The following is a 23,948-nucleotide window of genomic DNA, read 5'->3' as shown; positions in this document are numbered from 1 at the left end:
ACATCTGATATTTTTAATCTCAGTATCTATTTTCTACATAACTCTCAATTTCTATTTTCTACATAACTCTCAATTTAAAATGACGAATTTGTTGATTTATTATGTCTCCCTTGCCATGTTATATGAATACCCAATGTGTAGAATAGCTTAGCAGTTAGTAATTACTCAATAAATAGTTGTCATATGAATTTTGGAGGAAGATTCTTGAAAATTAACCTGTATAGAGATTTAGTCCAGCTTGTTTTATTCCTCATGTTAAGGATGTTTGTAAGACAAGGGTTCATAAGGTGGAAACTACACATTGGAGTTTAAAAGCAAATTCTGGGCTACAACTGGAAAACTGTACCAGAAGTATACTGGTTTTTTTTTTTTCAGTGTTGTATTATAACCATTAAAATAGGAAATCCAGTTTAAAAAAATATCAGCTGTATTTTCTTGTTTCTATCTGCATCTTCTCCTTGAGATGAAGGGGTGGACTCCAAAAGAAGGAGTGTGTGGTTACATTAAATAGCTTTTCTTCATATAATTTGCTTTAACTTAAAAAAAAAAAAAAAAACACCTTTGAAACAATAGATGAACACTTTCCCTTAAAGTCTTTTGGGTCCCCAAGAGGTGTTCTTTCTGAGACTTAAAGAAGCTTCCACCTGATCGCAATGTGCTAATTAGAGTTCATATGGATAGAGCTAAAGCTATGGGATCTTTCATAATGTTCAGTATCAAATTTCACCTGTATTGTTGTTAAGGGGAAATAGTTCCCTAATTCATTATTTATCATATTCATAAGTTCAAAAACTGATATATTGTTTCCCAAAGTTTCTTTCTAAGGTGCTCAAGATTAAATTGCAGTGTACCTTTGACATTTGAGTTTAATATTTGATGCATTGCCTTATCACATGCTCCTCCCAAAGGCCAGTGATATATAATGATTTGTGATTTTGCCTCGCTGTCGATTTCAGTTTATTATATTGAGAGATAGATATATGGAAACAAGTCATCACTCGGCGTCAGCTCCTGAGTTCAATGTTGCTATGCGTTCTTTTCATTTCATCTGCAGGAAGTCTGCAGAAGTTAAAGAAAACAAACAAACAAAAAAACCCAGCAGGAACAAAAACATGATTTGGACATATTTTATGAACAAAATAATTAGTTATAGCAGTATTCATTAATTTGGAGATTTGTGAAGATCTTAGTTCCTCAAGAATGTTAATGTGTACTGTGTTTAGTAGTTAATCAGAGCTATCTGTCTCTAAATATTTTCTTTTTATTTCCCTTGGTTACTCTGTCTTTACGAATTTATCTCCTAGAGAGGCATGTTTTTAATTAAAAAAAAAAAAGTGGTAAAAGGGTCATATCCCATCTTGAAAGTATTTGCTCTTTAAAAGTAAAGTTTCCAGACGACTCATTCACAGGTTTCTTTTATATATTTATTGTGAACTCCTAAATAAAATAGTCCTTAAGCCTTTAGACTTCAAGAGATATAAGTATATCTATGCGTTATAGTCTTTTGGGTTTTTAGCTAATGAGATTGTACATCCGTCTCTCCTAGAACCACCGAGACCCATTGCTCCTCCTCAGCTACTAGGCGTTGGGCCTACATACTTGCTGATTCAGCTAAATGCCAATTCCATCATTGGCGATGGTCCTATTATTCTGAAAGAAGTGGAGTACCGAATGACATCAGGGTCCTGGACAGAAACCCATGCAGTCAATGCACCAACTTATAAATTATGGCATTTGGATCCAGATACTGAATATGAGATCCGTGTTCTACTTACAAGACCAGGTGAAGGTGGAACAGGGCTTCCAGGACCTCCATTAATCACCAGAACCAAATGTGCAGGTAAGACTGAAGAGCAGGCTACTTGGCCTAGTGAAGGAATCTAGCATAAGACATAATCTTCCAATATTAAAAATTCTAATTATTTGTTACGTGATTAGTCATATTATTCTAAGATTTCCAGAGTATTGGTAAATTGTAGCCTTAATTATGTCATAAATTTGACTGATTTAAAGGCAGTGTGAATGTTTCTTTATTATTATTATTATGAATCTACAGTCTTTTCTTGCATGGTAATTTTGCTCAGCTTTCCTGTATTTAGCCCAAAATCTCTGACTGATGCCAGTGAACGTATTATTGAGAAAGAAAACCTTCACAGTTCAAGCAAGTATTGAGTACCTTTCTACTATGTGCAAATTGTCTCTCTTGATAATTTTGTTATGGTCAGTGCAGAGGCTGTATCTGATAATACGCATAAGAAAAGTTACTTTGAGTCAATCCTCAGTAAAGTCTATTCAGAAAATCCTGCTGGGGATTAACGCAGCAGCTTGAAACTCAGCTGTAAAATACAGGGGCTTTTCTTTAAGTCTTTAAGGCTTGTATTGTCTTCCTCATGCCTAAAACAGAGTGGTGAAAATAATAGCGTATGGAGAAAACACTAAGAAATAATGAAAAGTGAAATAAAAAGTACTATATACACATGCATCCTGTTCCTTATTGCAATGTATTGTTATAATGAGAGAAATCATTAACTATTTATTAAATCCACTGAAAAGTTTAATTGTCTAATTTATTGAGTAAATTTTATTATACTATTTTATTGTTTTATCATTGAAAATAGTTTAGTTTTTTAATTTAGTTGAAAGAGATTTTTTTTTCTGTCAATCATTATGTTGAAACACCTGCAGAGTTAATTCATAGGTCTGTATGTCTTGAACATTTAAAGATTTAGGTTCTGAAAATTGAAAACTAAGACCATAGGGATCTATGAAAATGTAAATGCCTGTAATGTGTCTTTTGTTTCTTTGACATCTGTTTAACAGTTACAATATTCTGAGGCTACCCACCAAGAGTACTGATCTAACATTAAAGTAAACTTCATGCAATTACCTAATGTATTGTCATCCCTAAAAATATTCTGACTCAAGTTTTATATATTCATATTTATATATTTCCTATAAACTATTGAAAGATGCTCACTAGTAGGAAGCTTCACTGCTGAATTTTTAGTCTCAGATTTAGACAATAGAGAGTTTACTAACTTGCTGATTGTGTCATATGTTTATCTTATGGTTGGAAAATAGCTTAATCCTGAAGACATTAGGTAAGTCTCTGAGGCTCAGCCTAAATCACACAATTTGCTTTTCACATTTTTAGTACAGCGAAGTCTTTTCATTTTAAGTAATGTGACAAATTATTCTCATTGTAGTAGATGACTTTCCTGTGGGGAAAAGCAAGTTGACTACAACCTCAACTAGTCAGAGAAATAATTTAAAAAGGAAGTAATATGGAAATTGAAAAGTGACTCACTCTTCCAAAATTAATATCCAGTGGTAACATAAAATGAGGAATGGTGGGGTCTGTTTTATTGGAGAAGTTGTCTACACATATCTTCTGATAAAATTGCCTTTCTCTTCCTTTACATTTAGTCCTTACAAGGTATATACAAACTAAAGTAATAAATGTTAATTTACTGTTCAAGTGAGCTTCCTCTTGACTTCTGGGCCGAACCTTCTTTCTTTTAAATATCTCATCTGCCTTATTTTTTCCCAAACTAGATCCTTAAAAATTAGCAGTACCACACAATGGCTTGTTAATATAATATAATTTTTTAACCTAGAAATTATTTGAAATTGGTCATTGGTCTGAAGGCCAATGGAAATTGAAAATAAATGAAATTGTGTTTGAGGCTAGTTATGCTGTATTAAGTGGATGGAAACAACATTTTGAGGAGCATTGATTTATCCCTGTTGAATGCTTATGTTCAGAATGCCTATTGAGCTGAAATAAGTAAAAATATGACTGTAAAGTGCTTTGAGGTATTTTACTTTGAGAATAACCTTATTTTTGTGGGAGGGGACAGAGTAAGAATAACGCTCATAGCTGCTTTCAAATTTATAAATGTCTTGACATTTTGAAATAGTATTGGTCTTTTTTTGATATGTTATTTGAAAAACATTTAATTTGTGGGTTCTGTGGCATAAAATGATATGAAGCTCATTTATTTGCAGTTTTACTTCCAGCCGTAAAATTTGTTTTTGAAACTATTTTTCACATGTGGTGAGTCTTTGTCACATATCTTTATTAATTTATTAATGTTCTCATAGGTGTGTTTGATGTAGCTTTTATGGTAAAAAATGCTTACAGACTAGATTTTCAAGTACATTGTAGACTGGAGAGAAACTATGGTTACTGTTTTATAGGAATGTCTACTAATCATGCTCTCTTATTAGCAAAAGAGGGGAAACTTATGGAATTAGATGTTCTATTAGCTTTTAAATCTCTGAAAAGCAGAAGTTGGGTATAACTGATGAACATCACATAGCTAAATACAGAGTCAGTATAGGTTAAAATTATGATGTCCGTCTACTTCCCCTCTTCAAGAGTCCTTTCTCCACGTGAGTATCATCACTGGCCTCAGTCTGGTGTTTTATAGTAACAGAACAGAACACTATTTATGCTGACTATGCTATTTCTGATATTTAGTACAAAAATTCTTCATAATCTGGGAAAATAATCTCTTTGAGATGACAAAGATAACTTTTTGAGAGGTTCTCATCTGATTCTATTAAATTGTGTAAACTCTGAATATTGTTTCTGTAAACCATTCCATTTTAAGAAATACTAGTCGAATGCCATGTTGTAGGGTAATGTTTTACCATTAGTATCATCTGGTTGAATATTTTTGTTTTGAAATAGCTATTTTAATGCATTCTACAGGTTAGACCACCAAGAAGCCTTGTAGATAAGTATAAATTTTTTTCCTCTATGTGTATATCAGATATAAATTTCACATGAATTTTTTATAAGTAACAAATAGGGTGATGATGACTTCCTGCCTCTCAGAAATTCTTATTTTTTTATTTTGGTTTATCACAGAGGAACAATTCTTGACTACTAGATACCTATCAGAGAGTAATTAGTTTATATTTACTGTCTTAAAAACTCCATTTTAATGTAGTGAAGCCTTTTAAATTTTACTTCTGGCAATACTAATTTTTTTTCTTGGCAGAAATCTGTCAATAAATAATTTTACAGCAAGTTAATGAGTTAGTTTTATTTATGTGTGTTAATGAGTAAATTTTATATTTTAAATGCAAGTGTAGATTTTCATAATTCAGTATTGACTGATATTGTCTTATAATTACTTGGATATTATTATCCCAGTTTTGTAGCTGGTGAATGTAAGACTTAGGAAAAACAAAGTGAAAAGCAATGATTTGTCTAACCTTCAGCCAACTGGGCAACTGGGGCTCATACTTATTTTCTGGTACTTGAAAACCTGAATTCTTTCCCCTCTTGCTCCTGCTACGGGCATCTTTTTTCCCCCCCTTTCAGAAGAATGTAGCATGGATATATGAAAGTATGGTATCTGGGAGGGATGTACATTTTTATAAAATAGAATCTGCATGGCTGAATTATTCCTTGAGAAAACATGGCTTAATATTTGCAATTTCAGTTTTATTGAAAGCACATTTGATTAGTGTGCTTAACACTCAAGTATACACTCTTTGAAATATTTTAAACAGGTAAAGAAGTGTAAAATATGTTTTACTTTATCCTTTTCTGAAAATGTTCTGCCTAGTTACCAAAGCATTTCTTTGTTTTCCTTCTGAAGCACATTAAAATCGTTTGGTAAGTGCAATTACCTGCTTCAGGGTCACTCAAGTTAGGAGAGGTGGTAATTACAGCCTCTGGTGGCTGTAGCCAGCCAGCTAGGCTAGCTTGCCTCATGCTTCTTTGTGCCTGAGGGTATGATTACTTCACTGTTAGCTTACAGCCTGACCCATGTTATTGTTCACATAGTGCTTTTTCAAGCATTTTATACATTTTAAAAAATGTATAAATGTGAAGTTGTCTTAAATGGGAAGTAATTCAAAACCTCCACTGAACAATCAAAGAAAGCACACTTGTTTTTTCAGTGTGTCTGTTTCCCCTGGGTATGCCATCTGGTATAGAAGCTGAGAAAATACAGTTTTCTCTTTCTCTTATTAAATGGAAATAAAATATGCCATCATCAGAAATTGTCTGCATTGCATGTTTTGGCAATTGCATGTTAAAATTGCTCTTTTAAATTGCCTTCTGCTTCTGGGTAACCCATTGTGGCACTGCTTTATGATTAACTGACATTTTAGAAGCATCTCCTTTATAGGGAAGGTCAAGAGTTCAGGGTGTCCATAACGTAATATATTTACACAGTTGGGAAAGCTACTCTCTACTCTTATATTGAAGTTCAGTGGTCTTGGCAGTTTTCATTGAAACATGTAGATCTATGAAGCAGTGAAAAAAGAGTGTGTCGTATTTTAAATGTAAGCATTTACTCAATCTGCTTTTTCTCTCCTAAGTCCAAAATGGAAGAAAACAAAACAAAACAATACTCAGGCATACACCAGAAACGGCAAAGTATGGAATTAAATTTTGGCCTTTTGGCTGTGGTATCATCAGCAAAATGGAACCATATATTGATGTTTACTGTGGTCAAAGATAGTTACCAGTCACAGCTATTCATCACTGAAACTCAGCCTTGCAGTTAAACAAAAACTAAATTAAATAAACAACTCTGTAAGAATTGGTGTGGTTTATCAATATAAGGATGCCATACTATTTTATTTCAATTAAATATTTTTGTCAGCGTTTGTTTTAAAATTTTTTGAAATTTATTGATTTCTTATATATGATCTTTATATGAATTCTTTATTATTTTTGAATTTTAAAAGGTTATTATTGAAATCAAATAATACAAAGATAAAAAGCCATAAGAAAAGTCATAGAAAACAACATTTTTTCCATTTTCTTAAAAATCTAAAAGGGTAAAACCCTTAAAAAAATTTTTTTTTCTCTTTTAGTGAGTAATAAGTGATACTGTTTTTCAGATTCTATAGGGAATATTTGTTTGAAACACATTTATCTATTCAGAGAAAATTCTGTTGGCTTTTTTCTTTGTTAACAACACTGGGTTATATACTAAGTCTTCTAAGCTATACAGGCAGTTCCTTGCACTTCAGTGCCTAGTAGTCACAAGGGACAGCCCCATAAACAAAGAGTAAAATGCAAAGTGAAAGGAGTTTAGAGGAAGAATTTCTTCCTCCTTCTCAAGAAAGTGTTCTAGAGAAGCTGCCACCAGGAAAGGATGGCTTTTAAGCTGGATCTTAAAAATTGACTATGAGTTTTAAAGCAGAAAATAGAAAAAAAAATGGGGGAACCACGTTTATCCCAGTTATAAACACTGCTGAGTTTTGGGGGGTTCTGAAAATAGATGGAGCATTGGCTGACTCTGCGCTGTGGTAGAATTGAAGCTCTGGGTGGGATGTGGCCAGCGTTAACATAACCCAGACTGCTCTTCTGTTGTTTTTAAGAAGCAGACTGGCACGACTGGATTTGCTTTTAGAAAGATCATTTCATTTCCTTGGAAGAGGAGTCAGAGCTTAGGAAAGACTGGGAGTAGAAGCAGCATGAACACATGCTTATAATCTTAATTATGCTGACTGTAATCTGCTCTAAACAAACTGAGCAAACTTGTATGTAGCTATAGAGGATCATGTGACCTCCAGATAGATGTAAAAATTTTGATGTTTGCTAGTGGTGGCAATTTTAGCTATGGTGAGGTTCCTTTTAAATCAAGTAGGCTTAGTAATAATCTAGGGTAAGAGAGAAAAAAGCAGGGTTGAGAATTAGAGAGTAAGTTTATTGGGGAGGAAGACCTAGGGAGCTGTCCCCTTTTCAGTGGTTAGTACACAGTTTTCCTTATTCATAGTCCTTAGCTATAGCCACACAGAGAAAATGCTAGTTTTCATCTTGTACCTGTTTATGCAGAGCTCAAATATGTGAAAAAGTTGTATGTCTTGAAGACTGCTAAAGTATTTACAGTATGAATGCAGTTTTGACTGTAATTACTTTGGCTGTTGTTTTAAATCTAATTTTTCAAAAATCATTAACTAGATTTCATTGAGTAATCCTAAATAAAATGTGGTTTTTAACATAAGTGAACTTGATATGCATGCATGCATTGGAGAAGGAAATGGCAACCTACTCCAGTATTCTTGCCTGGAGAATCCCAGGGACAGAGGAGCCTGGTGGGCTTCTGTCTACGGGGTCGTACAGAGTCGGACACGACTGATGCAACTTAGCAGCAGCAGTAATCTGCTCTACAGTATGTCTCTCTTATTTTAGATCAGAAATGAAAAATCTATAAACTCCTAGAAAATATTGCCATTTCTAATAATCAAGAAAGTTCTTTTCACTAAAGGGATTTTAAAACTAACTTACTTTAATTGTTTGATTTACTTTTCAAGTATGTGGGCCAACCACCCCAGTACTCTTGCCTGGAAAATCCCATGGGCGGAGGAGCCTGGTAGGCTGCAGTCCATGGGGTCACGAAGAGTCAGACATAACTGAATGACTTTACTTTCACTTTTCACTTTCCTGCACTGGAGAAGGAAATGGCAACGCATTCCAGTGTTCTTGCCTGGAGAATCCCAGGGACAGGGGAGCCTGGTGGGCTGCCATCTATGGGGTCGCACAGAGTCAGACATGACTGAAGTTACTTAGCAGCAGCAGCAGTACAGAATCCATGGTATAACACATTATTTTAGAGGAGAAAAATTTTGAAGGATTAGAGAGAAATTCAAGAGCTATTGTGTATTTGATGGTGTATTTGTTCATTTCATAAATTTTTTGAGGTCAGAGTTGCACACATAGCCACACTGAAGAATGCAAAAGATACAGGATTAATAAGACAGGATTCCTACTCTTCAGGAATTGCCTGTCTAGTGTTAGGACCATAATGACAATAAAAGCATACTAAGTGATATAATAAAAATACAAAGCACTTTGGAACTCCAGAGATGAGAAGATTAATTTTGACCGCAAAACAATTTTTCTTAAGCAATACCTTTGAAAACACTATCACTGTTTTCTAAACACAGCTGGATTAACACTTCTCTTAGCCTTGTCCCTAATTCCTTAACTGTGAAATAATGCATAAAACAATGTGAGGCCAGTAGTCAGCATAAGGACAATTTGCCTTCTCTTTTTCCTGTTCTATTAACACAAAGGAACTATATGCACAGATGAAGGTATTATATTGAAAATATAATTCACATTCCTAATTCAACTTATAAAATATTTGTTGTGTAGTTGCTTTTGATTCTCTGTGTTTCATGGATTATAGAAATGTTACTCTAAATTTCAAGGGAGAGAGAGATTAACATAATATAATCAACTTCTGTTAACTCTGCTAATGGTCTATAATGCTGGGAACCCCCAGCCTAAGACTGATGAAAGTTGAACAAATATGAAATCCTCTTTTCCACTGCCCGTCTTGGTTCTTCTCAAGCATGGGATGTACCATTAACTATACATACACTTCATGGCACATTTTCTTCTAGCTGTGTCATTAACTAAATAGAGTTGGGTTGCTTGCAGCTTGAAATTGTCTTCTTTTGACTTATTTGGTTGCTAGAAAGCATTTGGTAACCAGTAAAAATGACCTCTTTTAGTTCATCCACAGTACTTTACTACATGCTGAGTCTGTCAACAGTGTCATTGAGTACTCTTTATTGACTTCATTTGTTTTTATTGAATTTTAAATATGCAATAAAGCTGACAAGTGGAAATGATTTGAGTAACAGCATTAGTTCTATTAAATATCCTGGATATCCCCTCTGGTCCTAGGTCTTGTAGTTGATATTAGGAAGTTAAAGTAGAAATGAAAATGTATTAATAATGTCAAATGATAATAAGGTAAGAACGTCTGAAGAAGAAACCAGTGCAGGTAGAGTTAAGAAACTGTGGATCATGTTGGTCTTCAGTGGTGCCAGTGTGGTTACACTGGTGTGTAGAATGGTTCTTGATTTTATTCCTTTTAAACTTGATTTTATTTCTCTGTCTTCAGTTGTCACTGTCTGTTTAATTCCTTTTTTGAATTATAATTTTTTTTCTTTGGAATCAAAAGTAAAATTTTTAAAATCAGGATTTGGCAAAAAAATTGCATCCACATATCCACATTTTCCTTGGGAATGTTTTATGGGGAGGAGTACAGATTATTGTTTTGGAAATTCACTTATTTTGAATCATTCTAGCTTTAATTACCAATTTTGAAGAGTGTTGGTCATTCTATATAGTATCGCAAATGGAAAAAATTGCTTTATAAAGGTGTATCTCATTATTTTCTAATTTAACTTTATTTTTAAGAAAATCTAAAGATGATATCATCATCTTAGAATTTCACACTTTGATCTTCAATGTCTTCATACAAGATACGGCCTTATAGCTAATAATTGCTATAATTTCCCCATCCTTTTCTATTTCCACCAACCTGTGTATAAACTACAGGCTTCCCCAGTGGTCAGCAGTAAAGAATCTGCCTGTAACGCAGGAGACTCAGGAGAAGCAGATTCGATCCCTGGCTTGGGAAAATCCCCTGGAGGTTCTTGCCTAGAGAATCCCATGGACTGAGGAGTCTGGTGGGCTACAATCCATAGGGTCACAAAGAACTGGACAGGACTGAAGTGACTGAACACATAGGCAGGCACGCATACAGAGGAGAAAAAAAGCATAATCAAAGGAAAGATAATGAGCGAATTTTAATCTCAAGTATTGTAAGTAACATTATATTATGTGAACCCAATAAAAAATGAACTTCAAAGGGCAGAAATTCATGCCTTTCATGTCATCCTAAGCAAGATATGTGCAAATTCAGCTGTCACTGCATATGATATGGCCTAGAAATCACTGAGTGATGTCCATTTTAATTGTCTCAGCCAAGTAATATGAGCCAAGTTCGAATTTAAATAGCTTATCTTTTATTCTCCGACTTTGCTCCTGTTTCCCACCTCTATGTAGTCCTTCATGAGTAAAGAATACTAACCAAGCAAAGAAAAGTTTATTTTTACCTGATACTTTATTTTTAAGAAGGTACTGTTAAAATATATGAATATCGTATTTTTGTACTACTGTTGCATGTGATTCTATAATACTTTTGTATTTATAATAATATAAAACACATGCCTTTATTTAACACACACACACACATAAATAAAATAGACTCCTCTTTTAAAAGTAAATATAGAGGAAAGTGAAATAACTAGTGTGTCAGTTATTAAGGATTTCTTAATAGCACCATATGCATAAGATGCTTGCTCAAAATTCAGGTAACATTTATTAGAAGTAATATCGCTTTGCTAGACCTTTTTCTTCTCTAAGATATATCTTACAGGTAAATAGAGATATGGATATCTAGTTTTGAATTACATATGGCAGTAATCTTTGAAAAGTTTGTTTATATGCTTACTATGAATTTGTAACTCTGTTTGCCATCCAGTAAATTATAACACTAAGAGAAGTTTAATAATATATTTTAGATGTTTAATTTCTCCAATACTAACCAATATAACCCTAAAGTATTATTCATTTTATCACCTTTATATATGGCATTTTAAAGCATTTGGAGAAACTTAATGTAACCTAAAAACAAATTGGCATATTGATGACTTTGTGAACTTTGGGTAGATATAGGAGCTCTGTCTAGTAGTTAAAGAACTACAATATGAAAATAGCAATGGCTGTTCCCTCACCACGCATTATCATGAAATCATATTCCTGTAGGCCGTGATATTTTTATACACAAATTAATATACCTCAGATTATTAACATAGACTCTCTGATGGTTTGGGCCAGCAATTGTGTTTTCCTTGATTTAGTCATTAAATTTTCAACTCCTACCAGCACTGTGAAAGAGCTGGGCTTAAAGTAATGAAGAGATGGCAAATTTTCTCACCTATCTTATTTTTAAAAGAAAAATTAACAGGTAATTTAGTTAACTTCTTATAACAAGTGACAATGTAGAAACTGACTCATCATTCTATGTAATTTTCTTAAATAGATTTTTTCCTCTGTATTTCTACATCACATAGAATACATCAGTAGAATATAGAACTCTGCTTATTTTTGAAAGCAACAGCGAGAAAAGTTCTTCTCTGAATCCTTTTTCTCTCTGGATCAGATTAATTCTTTAATTTCTGCCTCCATTTTATTTCTGGTTTACTGTTCACCAAAGGAGAAACTCATTTTTGTAAGGCTAAGCTCCAGCAATGAACCAGTTACTTTTACAAAAGGTCAGCTCATTGAATTAAATTAATACTTGATTTTCTCAGCTTAAAGGAACCAGTTTAGGTTTTCTTTTAACATTTTTACAGTTAATTTCAACAATTTGGGTGCCATCTTTAGAAATTATATAACTAAGTGATACTAAAAAGCAGAATTATTGTTCCAGAGTTCCCTTTTGTCTTTCTCCATTCTCTCCTCTGGTGAATTCTGCATCATAGGTATGAGTGTACACTCTGCACATGTCTGCTCTCTAATACAACCAACTTTGCTTACAAGCAGAAAATGTGACAAGGGAGCACTAACTATCCCTAAGCTTAAGATTTTTGGAGGTTCTTTACTAAAGTCCAAGATTTTGTGAAGACTTCATTAGAATTTACCCACTAAAATAGTTTTTATAAATTATACATAAGAAAGCATTCCACCAAATTTCACAAATAGAATTTTCTTTAAAAGCACTCTTTTTCTTACTTATTGCTATTGAAGTGTAGTTATTTTACAATGTTGTTAACTCTTGGGTTAAATACCAAAGTGTTTCAGTTATACATTATACATGTGTGCATTCTAAGTCGCTTCAGTAGTGTCCAGCCTTTGCAACCCCCTGGACTATAGTCTGCCAGGCTCCTCTATCCATGGAATTGTTCAGGCAAGAATACTGGAGTGGGTTGCCATGCCCTCCTCCAGGGGATCTTCCTGACGTAGGGATGGAACCCATGCCTCTTGTGTGCTCTGCATTGGCAGGTGGGTTCTTTACCTCTAGCTCCACCTGGGAAGCCCATACTTTATATATACGTTCTTTTTTTAAATTTATTTTCCATTATGGTTTATCATAGCATTTTTTAAATTGGAGGATAATTGCTTTCAGTGTTGTTTTGGTTTCTGGTGTACGGCACTGTGAATCACCTATAAGTATACATATATCCCTTGTTGAGCCCCACAGTGTTTATACATTTTTGTCAATACAGTTTTACTTTTCTCTACGCTCATGCTTTTTTGTTAAGATATATACAATTTATTTTACATTCTGTTTATTTTATTTACCATGACATTAGCTGATTTCCTTATTTCTATAGGACATTCTAACCATCATCTTTAATGATTGCTTAATATTCTATTGGATATATGTGCTAAAATATATTTAACCATCCTATTAGTGAAAGAAAGCTTAGGCTTATGCCAGTGGTTGGCTATTGTGAATGTTACAGTGAGGATTATGCATTTGCTTTTTTTCTACATGATTGAAAAGTTCTTGATACATACTTTTCAATTTCTCTGTAAGGATCAGCAAGGGCATGCATGCCATTTTAGCACAAGAAAGTATTTTATAATTAATCAAGTCCATGTCCCCCATTTATCACTGTTCTGGGCACTGGGACTCAGTGAGGTGATCTGACCAATGTTTTACTATTATTAGATAAGAAAACCAAGACTGTCATTCAGATTGCATTTCTTGTCTTCATTTGCATGAGTGTCTCCTACAGATCAGACAATACCTTAACTGCTGGTCATTCTAAAATGAAAATTCTCTGTAGCCACTCAAAATCTGGGGAATCATGTTCATAGTAATTCCCATGCATTGAGTACTTACTATGCATGATGCACTAGTGTAAAGTCTTAGATTCAAATCCTGGCTGCCTTGAATGCATATCTTTGCTGAGCTGCCTAGAGAGGTTATCAGATTGGCTTGTGGGTAAATAATTTGACAAATAAGTGACATGAGAGATATGCTTTTAGTCTATGGAAGCTAAAGGAGCCTTCAAGTAGGAGTAGAATTTCATGAGGCAGCAGATCATGAGAATTAGCAAGTATCAATTGAAATTTGTGAGTCAGTAAAATCTAGATTGAATGCTGGCTCTAATATTTACTGATGGGCAAGTAATAGTCTCTCCAATATTTCATATTGTCATATATAAAAATAGTGATGTATAATTGTACCTGCCCAACTTGACATTTGTGAGATAATCAGCCAGGTGTTAAAACTGAGAAATGATTGTTAAATTTTTAGGAATTTTGCCAGTGGTCTTAAAATTATTGTTAAAAAATAAATCACACAAACATTTACAGATATATCAATTATCCTTTAAATAAAACTAATACATACTCAAAGTTTCCTAATTATTTTAACATGTTTAATTATCTATATTCTTGAGGTTATTGATGTCTATTTTATCTGTATGTTGGAGATATAATGACACACTAATGGTCATCTCTTCTGGTTCTGTCTTGAGAAGCTTAAAACTATAGTTGAAGTATTTGAGCATGGAGACTCACAAATGCTACAGATCAGGGCTTTGTCCCTCACGATCTCCTCTGCTTTCTAGAGAGCCAAAATCATGTTGAAAGTGTTAGACATTTTTCAGCTCACTGCTAGAAATAATGCATGTAAAGTGCTTTCTTAGCACAGATATAGAAGCCCACAATAAATATTAGCCTTTTTTTACTTAACAAGCCATTACATTAAAATACATTTTTCTGAGATTGAAAATGATTATAAACATGTAGACTATCTGAAAGAATTATGAACTGAATACCCATATATCCACTACTATGTTTTCTTTCATTGTATTTGCTATATCATACATCTATTCACCTTTCCAACTTTTTCTTTGTCCATCTTAACCTTTTAACATTATTTTAATATATTAGAATATTTTGCTCAAGGAAGTGATTTGAAAGATTAGTTTGAATGTTTTTATTAACATGTTTAGAATGGTTTGGCATTTAGAAATATTTCTCTAGTGGTAGTTTGGGAAAAGGATTGAAAGGAAATTTCAGAAGATTTAGAGGTTTCTAATATCATTCTAGGCAAAAATTGATCAGTCCTTGAACTGAAACACTACAAATAAGGATTGCAGTACTGAGGCAGAGTTGAAAGAGATTGAGAGATGCAATCTGTAGAATTTTGAGACACTGGAAAGAATTCTGGCTTGGAAAATTAAGGTATAGTGACAAGTTTTAACTTGATGAGGTAAAACATTGGGAAAGTGTTAGAAGGGAGGTTGCTCTGTTTAAGTATAGTCATGGGTCCACAGTTCAGTAGAGAGTATAAAGAACAGGATTTATAGATTGGTCATCATCACCATTTCATTTCATGATTTTGGAGTCATGGGTATGCTTTCCTTGAATTAAATATTCAAGTAAATTTTGTTCAACCACTTTTAAAAAACCATACTCTTTTGCAGGGAGTTGAATTATACTGGATAACTTAGTATCTTTTTGGATTACTGAAACTGTTAAATGATTTTTATGTAGAACCAATACAAACGTATAAAGTGGCTATTTTTTATTTACAAATGCATTAAACTTGATCAGTATATACTTTAAAAAGACTGGTTATCTTGTGAATTGTGAATTCCATAGTTGCTTTTTAAGCATTCCCCATAATGGTTAGCTTAGAGCATTATGCTAAAGACAGAATAAAAATGTGGTTTCATGTTGGTTTTTGTCAGCTGATCCTTGGTGAACTTGCCAAGGATCTGTTGTGTGCACTTTTGTCTCCTTTCCCATCTGCTCTCTTACTTTGATACCTCATCTCAAAGATTCATGATGCTTTTAAGCAGAAGGCATGCCCATAAGGTATCTCCACACCTTGACAGGAGAGGGTCATGAATATATGTGGGAAGGATTAGTCTCAGAGGGTGCATGGTCATTCTTTGGGTTTCTAGTATGGCTAAATAGTTATGTAAACACTGATACTCTATTAGAACTTTGAGCTATAACAACTTACTTTTTTCAATTTTGTATCAAAGTCTATGCCTGAGTGCTTTGAGAATCAACTAAAATCATTATTCTGATTCTTTAAAAACTCAGTTCAGAAACCTCTGTAGGACAGATTTAAACAACTAGACTTTTAAAGAATACCAGAACAGATGAAAGAGCAGAAAGTGTTTCTTTGTCAGATTTTAGTGGAATGTTCTTATAATCTAAAAAGTAGGTCAGCAAGACTGAGATTGTTTTATAAAACAGCAGTACAAATATCTTCTTAAGGAAATGACTTTACAATTACCTATTATTAAAACAAAAATGTAGAATTTTTAGTGATTTATCCCTTAAACTGTTCCTTAGTCTTTGAATATAATGCTAATTATATGGGCTAAGTTAATTGGATTTCTACTATTTTTTTTAAGCTGATCACTTTTTCTCTGTTACAATATTTTACAATTTTGTGAATAATCAGTAAGCCTTTTTTTAAAGCTCTGTTTGTTCTAATTATTTATGTGAAAGGATTTCACATGAATTACAGTTTCAGTGAAAGGATTCTCAAAATACATTCTAAAATTGATTGATTATTCTTTTATTATCTTTTAAGGAGAAAAGTTGGTATCACCTCTACTATGAAATCAACTCAGAAAAAGTTTCAAAGTTGGAAATCTATTAAGCTTCTAGAAATATATTTTGACAGAAACATATATACATATATTTGTAACGATAAAATTAGAAAGTGGATAATATTACTACTATTTTAAATTTTAAATCACAAATTGATCTGATGAAACATTTGGGAGTTAGAAATATTCTTTTTCTCAATAGGGTATAATCACAGCCTTTTAATATACCTGTGATCAAAAGTCTGGATAATAGAGAAATGAATACAGGCCTGCATGTTGAAGAACAGTGGAACAGACATGATGCTCCTATATTACAAACAATACACAGTATTTTAGTTTTCATGGGACTAGTAAAGCACTTATTATATTAAGGTCGTTGGCAATGAATAGTGCATATGTGTTCAGTTAAAAATAGATCCTCAGGTTGGACAGGTGATATTTAAGGAGTTGGAGTGAGAAATGGTTTGGCAGTGTAACAAGGCATGTTACAAGTACCTACCTTAAAAGGAAAGAAGAGATAGACATTTCCCATTACTACCTAATGTTAAGGTGCTCACATTATCCCCTAAACAACCTCATGCTTGTGGCAGTAATCGTGCACTGTCATTCCTTGTACTAGTATAAAAGTGCTGTTCAATCTTTTTGACAAATACTGCATCACCTCTAGCTTGGCAAATTTTCATCACTCGGACCGAGTTGATGTATATATAGGTTGTGACACTCTGGCTAAAGTTACTTTGGACTAACTGTATTGAGGAAAGTAAATTTTACTTAAAGTGTTACTTTTTTGTTCTGTTTTCTTTCCCCACTGCAGCCTACCCTCACTATTGCCCAGAGTTCAAATTCATTCTACTTCCTTGTTCCTTTGTAAGCTATATCATTATATCCAGAAAGCATCATAGTGAAATTGAAGGAAACTCTCCATGGCTATATGTTGTTGTTCAGTTCCTAAGTCCTATCCAACTCTTTTAGACCTCATGAGCTGCAGTACACCAGGCTTCCCTATCTTTCACTATCTCCCATGTTTGCTCAGACTTACATCCACAGAGTCGGTAATGCCATCCGACCATCTTATTCTCTGTTGTTCCCTTCTTCTCCTGCCCTTAATCTTTACCAGCATCAGGGTCTTTTCCAATAAGTTGACTTTTCATATCAGGTGGCAAAGTATTGGAGCTTCAGCCTCAGCATTAGTCCTTCTAATGAAAATTCAGGGTTGATTTCATTTAGGATTGATTGGTTTGATCTCCTTGCTGTCCAAGGGACTTTCAAGAGTCTTCTCCAGTGCCACAGTTCAAAAGCATCAATTCTTCAGCACTCAGCCTTCTTTATGGTCCAACTCTCATATCCATACATGACTACTAGAAAAACCATAACTTTGACTATATGGATCTTTGTTGGCAAAGTGATATTTCTGCTTTTTAATATGCTATCTAGATTTGTCATAGCTTTTCTTCCAAGGAGCAAGCATGTTTTAATATCATGGCTGCAGTCACCATCTGCAGTGATTTTGGAGGCCAAGAAAATAAAATCTGTCACAGCTTTCACTTTTCCCCCTTCTATTTGCCTTGAATTGATGGGACTGGATGTTGTTTTTTTAGTTTTGTGAATGTTGAATGAATGTGTGTAATTTGCTTCTTTGTTTATATATTTTGTCAGTTGTGTGTGTACATCTGTGTCTACATGCAACTGTATACAATCAAAGGGATTCACAGAAGTTTTGCTTTCTTACTACGGCTCTATATCCAAAAAGACCTATTGTATAGCTTCTATAACCTTAGCCTCTTAGAGACATTTATGGTCTTTGAGTTGGTGTAATGTATGTACAAAAAACAAAGCCTTTTTGTTTTGATGAATTTATATTACAAGTTTTATACTCCTAAAATGACCTTTGCAATCATGCCTGGTTTAAAAATAGTTGTCTTACATTTTTTCTTCTTTAGTTGCCTCATCTGTATCTCTCACGGAGAGAAAATGAAAGGCTTATTACGTTATTACTTTAAAAAATGACACATGAATTCTCTGTGCTAACTCCCAAAATGGCACTCCTGAAAAAGAGGTCATTTCTCTGGTTACTTAATATACCAGGTAAGATATGTTTGCATTTTAAATGAAGTACTGAGTTAGGAAATATTTTCAGTACTTTATTTAAAATGCAAACATATCTTACCTGGTATATTAAATAACCAGAGAAATGACCTCTTTTTCAGGAGTGCCATTTTGGGAGTTAGCACGGAGAATTCATGTGTCATTTTTTTAAAGTAATGTTGACTAAAGTGAATAGTTTTTCTAAACTATTTTAGAAACATACAAAATTGCAAAGGAATTATCCTTGTCTTTAGTCTCCTTGTCATTCTTTTGCAGTGAAGTAGCCTATGTTGACTAAATGCATAACAAGAATAACAATTAGAAAAATAATTTTATATGTGATTTTTATGTAATTTAGAAATTAATGACCACACTCTTTTTTCATAGCAAAGTGAAAGCGAAGTCGCTCAGTTGTGTCCAACTCTTTGCAACCAGTAATTAACTTTTGGCGAAAAATTTTTGGTATTGTTCTTAATTTAAACTTCTGTGTTTAAGATTTATTTCATTTGATGGAGTGCTTGCTATCAAAAACTATATTGATGTAATGAAAAGTCAAGTGGCCTTAGGAAGCATCACTATGAACAAAGCTAGTGGAGGCGATGGAATTCCAGTTGAGTTACTTCAAATCCTAAAAGATGATGCTGTGAAACTGCTGCACTCAATATGCCAGCAAATTTGGAAAACTCACCAGTGGCCACAGGACTGGAAAAGGTCAGTTTTCATTCCAATCCCAAAGAAAGGCAATGCCAAAGAATGCTCAAACTACCGCTAATTGCACTCATCTCACATGCTGGCAAAGTAATGCTATAATTCTCCAAGCCAGGTTTCAACAGTATGTGAACCATATGTGAGCAATATGTGAAATTCCAGATGTTCAAGCTGGTTTTAGAAAAGGCAGAGGAACCAGAGATCAAGTTGCCAACATCTGTTGGATCATCGAAAAACAAGAGAGTTCCAGAAAAACATCTACTTCTACTTTATTGAAAATGCCAAAGCCTTTGACTGTGTGGACCACAACAAACTCTGGAAAATTCTGAAAGAGATGGGACTACCAGACCACCTGACCTGCCTCTTGAGAAACCTGTATGTAGGTCAGGAAGCAATCATTAGAACGGGACACAGAACAACAGACTGGTTCCAAATTGGTAAAGGAGAACATCAAGGCTGTATATTGTCACCCTGCTAATTTAACTTATATGCAATCATGGGAAACGCTGGGCTGGATGAAGCACAAGCTGGAATCAATATTGCCAGGAGAAATATCAATAACCTCAGATATGCAGATGATACCACGCTTATGGCAGAAGTGAAGAACTAAAGAGCCTCTTGATGAAAGTGAAAGAGGAGCACAAAAAAGTTGGCTTAAAACTCAACTTTCAGAAAACTAAGATCATGGCATCTGGTCCCATCACTTTATGGTAAACAGTGGAAACAGTGACAGACTTTATTTTGAGGGGCTTCAAAATCACCACAAATGGTGACTGCAGCCATGAAACTAAAAGACGCTTACTCCTTGGAAGAAAAGTTCTGACCAACCTAGACAGCATAGTAAAAAGCAGAGACATTACTTTGTCAGCAAAGGTCTGCCTAGTCAAGGCTATGGTTTTTCCAGTAGTCATGTATGTGTGTGAGAGTTGGACTATAAAGAAAGCTTAGCACTGAAGAATTGATGGTTTTGAACTGTGATGTTGAAAAAGACTCTGGAGAGTCCCTTGGACTGCAAGGAGATCCAACCAGATCATCCTAAAAGAAATTAGTCCTGAATATTCATTTGAAGGACTGATTGTTGAAGCTGAAACTCCAATACTTTGGCCACCTGATGCAAAGAACTGACTCATTAGAAAAGACCCTGATGCTGGGAAAGATTGAAGGCGGGAGAAAAAGGGGATGACAGAGAATGAGATGGTTGGATGGCATCACTGACTCAATGGACGTGAGTTTGAGTCAACTCTGGGAATTGGCGATGGACAGGGAGGCCTGGTATGCTGCAGTCTGTGGGGTCGTAGAGTCAGACATGACTGAGTGACTGAACTTAACTGAAATAAAAAAATTGGAATTTTTTCCCTTCCTATGTGGCCTAATTCTGTGCCATTTTGCTTTCTCACCAATTGTGTTGTGATGAAGTTTGAACATATATTCATTTATAAAGTTTGAACATATATTTATTAATAAATACATACATATATTACTTATAATATTATGTGTAATATTATGCTTATAGTGTTATACACAGAGCACAGGCTATATGTCTCATGGTAAACACTGGACTGATTTTAGAGTATATAAAACATTATTGAAAGAGTCTTTATTTATATATGATTATATGTGTTATTTATATCCTTCTTACTTTCAAAAACAATATGAGATGGTTTACTGGAATATACAAGATTGAACAGAACAACAAAAATTGATAAGTAACTTGGGGGTTAAAGGATCCTAGGGGAAAAGAACAGATAGCTTTAAGGGGTAATAAAAGTAAATAAACATTTATGTCATAGAATCTAGTGTTATTAGGGAGGCCATATTTGGTTCTGAATTTATTAGTAGTAAAAGTAAAATCTCTATCAGTTAATAACTATGGTATTATTTATAATAAAAATCCCATTTATCAATCACTTATTCTAAGAACTGTTCTCAGTATTTGACTCATAATTGTATTATTTAATTATTGCAGTACACTACAAAGTGGTGGTTTGTTAAGTTTTACATTTGCCAGAAGGGAGTCTCAGAGAATTTAAGAATTTTGTCTCAGGTCACACAGCTATTAATTTGTTGAGCTGAAATGTGAATCTGGATTCTTCTGACTCCAACATAACGTAGTCTTATCCATAGAAGTCATAGTTTTCATAAGATAAAATAAGTTAGTTGCTTCAGAAAAAATATACCTTGTCTTAATTTTGAAGATAAGAAAAAAAAATTAGCTTCTCAGGAGCTCAGCCTTGATTTAAGGATAAAATGGAATCTGTCTAGAGGACTGTCTTTAATGCATATCCTGCAGGCAATCCTTTTGAGTATCTTTTTCCTCTTGTTGCTACCAAATTATTTTGTCTTGAGGCTGTGAGTAAATTGATTTTCTAAAAGCTATGTCTCCTATGAGCAGTTGATATTAAAGCCACAGGAAAACTTTCCGGTCAGAATTTTAGTAACTTTCTCCTCATCACAATATAGAAAAAATACTGATATAATGGAGAACTAACTTAGAAATTCATCTATCACACAGAATTCTCATAAATATCCAATGCTATATTAAATAGTTTTAAACCATTTTCTCATAGGTGTTTTGCTTTTCTATCATCTGTTCCCTCTTGAAGTATAATTGTTCTATTTCATAAACTTTTACAAAAATGATAAATTAGGTTTTAATTTCATTAATTTTTAATACTTGAATATTTATTCATATAGTATCATATGAGTTTATAATAAATTTAATTGCTTATTTTATGAAACTGGAGATATTTTTGAGAATTTGTCTTAGTGAAAGCAATGCAAAAAAATGTAAAAATCATCTAACTAGTAGTTCTGAGTCTCAGTTATTTACTTGCCTAGTCGTATGTGCATTTTGGGTATGCTTTGTATTACTTTATGTAGATATTTAAAAAATAAGTTTAGTATTTCCTAGTTTATTTTTCTATTGAATTTCTATCATAGTTTGAAAGGTTGAAATCAAGAATGCAAAAAAAAGAAAACAAAATCACCTAAATATTATGTTAGGCAGGAAAAAGATATCGATTATTAACTTTTGGTGAATTTCATTTTATGCATCACTTTCTATGTGTGTGTATGCATGTATATTTGTGTAAAGAGAAAAAGATAGAGAGGGTAAGGGTTAATGGCTGGATAAAATAATTTGTAAAGTGTGTTCTATATATACTAGTTCTTAACAATAAATAATTAATTGTATATATTAAAATGGGAAACTAGGTGAAACTAAAATAATGACTGACAGCTAGGTAAAATTTTCCCATCACAAGTATTTATTTCTTTCTGTTCTTTCTTATGACTTTTTTCTTCATGTAAAGTTTATTTAGTGTAATGCACCAAAAAGTCCTGGGTGATTTTATCTATAGCAGTTCAAAATATAAGCTTGCACGTATAGAATTTACACGATATCCATGAAAACATGTAGAACTGCACCTGTGAGATTTGAATGAGGAGTGTTATGTTTGTTATTATGTGGGGAAACAAATCTAGTCAATGAGGTCAAGTATGTTTTAAAGATCACAGGAAGTAAGAAAATGGATTACAGTAAATATTAAGTCATCAGAATCATTTTTGGAAATTCAGTATTGGATGGCAACTTGACTTTCTGCTATAAACATGAATATCCTAGTTTACTGCCACTAATTAATAATTAATAACATCTTATAAACATTGTTGGAGAAGGCAATGGCACCCCACTCCAGTACTCTTGCCTGGAAAATCCCATGGATGGAGGAGCCTGGTGGGCTGCAGTCCATGGGGTCGCTAAGAGTTGGACACATCTGAGCGACTTCACTTTCATCCACTGGAGAAGGAAATGCAGCCTACTCCAGTGTTCTTGCCTGGAGAATCCCAGGGACAGAGGAGCCTGGTGGGCTGCTGTCTATGGGGTCACACAGAGTCGGACACGGACTGAAGTGACTTAGCAGCAGCAGCATAAACATTGTTGTTTTACTTTGTGATATTATGCGTTTGTATTCCATTTTGTAGTCAGAATTCTTACTGCTCTTTCATACTACTTCCACATCTAAGTGTTTAAAACCAGGCATTTTACCATGACTTACCTACTCCTTTTTCATTTGACATATCACTTTTGAGTGGAATTTTCCCAGTAGATTGTTTTGGAGAATGTGGTATTTTAAGTTTTTTTTTTTTTACATATATTAATTATATGAACAAATATATCAAATCATCTTTTTCTTAGTTTCTCTTAAGTTTTTATAATTATCCATGGAGCCCTGGTGGCAGAGTAGTAAAGAACCTGCCTACCAATAGAGGAGCCACTGGAGACACAGGTTCGATCCCTGGGTTGGAAGATCCTCTTGAGTAAGGAAATGGCAACCCCGCCAGTATTCTTGGCTGGAAAATTCTGTTGACAGCAGAACCTAGTGGCCTACAGTCCAGGGGGTCGCAATGAGTTGGACATGACTGGGTGACTGACAGGTGCGTGCAAAGTCACATTAATCCAGTTTAGTAGTTCATGGCTGAAAAATTATTCCACTCTGTGATTTAGTATCATTTTTCCACAGATGATTATTTAAATTATTTCTGGGTTCTTTTCAATTATAAGCAATGCTGTAATGGATATTTTTTGTATGTGTCATCTTTAAGAATGTAGAAGTTTTCCTATAGCATATTACTAAAATTGGAATGCTAATATCATATGGTATGTCCATATTCGCTTTTATAAGAAATTGTGAAACTGCATTCCAAGGTATTATATTTGGTAATGCTTT

General features: G+C 33.8%; 1 protein-coding gene across 4 annotated transcripts in view; it reads left to right on the top strand.

Moving 5' to 3' along the window:
* Positions 1-23,948, top strand: part of PTPRK (protein tyrosine phosphatase receptor type K) — a 619,247-nt gene that overhangs the window by 376,433 nt on the left and 218,866 nt on the right. For all 4 annotated transcript variants that reach the window (XM_069598358.1, XM_069598357.1, XM_069598360.1 and 1 more), the window contains exon 7: positions 1,547-1,840. In XM_069598358.1, the coding sequence (XP_069454459.1) occupies positions 1,547-1,840 (294 nt within the window). The remainder of the gene's footprint in view (positions 1-1,546; positions 1,841-23,948) is intronic.

The sequence above is a fragment of the Ovis canadensis genome, chromosome 8 (assembly GCF_042477335.2).
Source record: "Ovis canadensis isolate MfBH-ARS-UI-01 breed Bighorn chromosome 8, ARS-UI_OviCan_v2, whole genome shotgun sequence".
Lineage (NCBI taxonomy): Eukaryota > Metazoa > Chordata > Mammalia > Artiodactyla > Bovidae > Ovis > Ovis canadensis.
The sequence above is the reverse complement of the archived record's forward strand: the minus strand, read 5'-3'. Positions and strand labels throughout refer to the sequence as shown.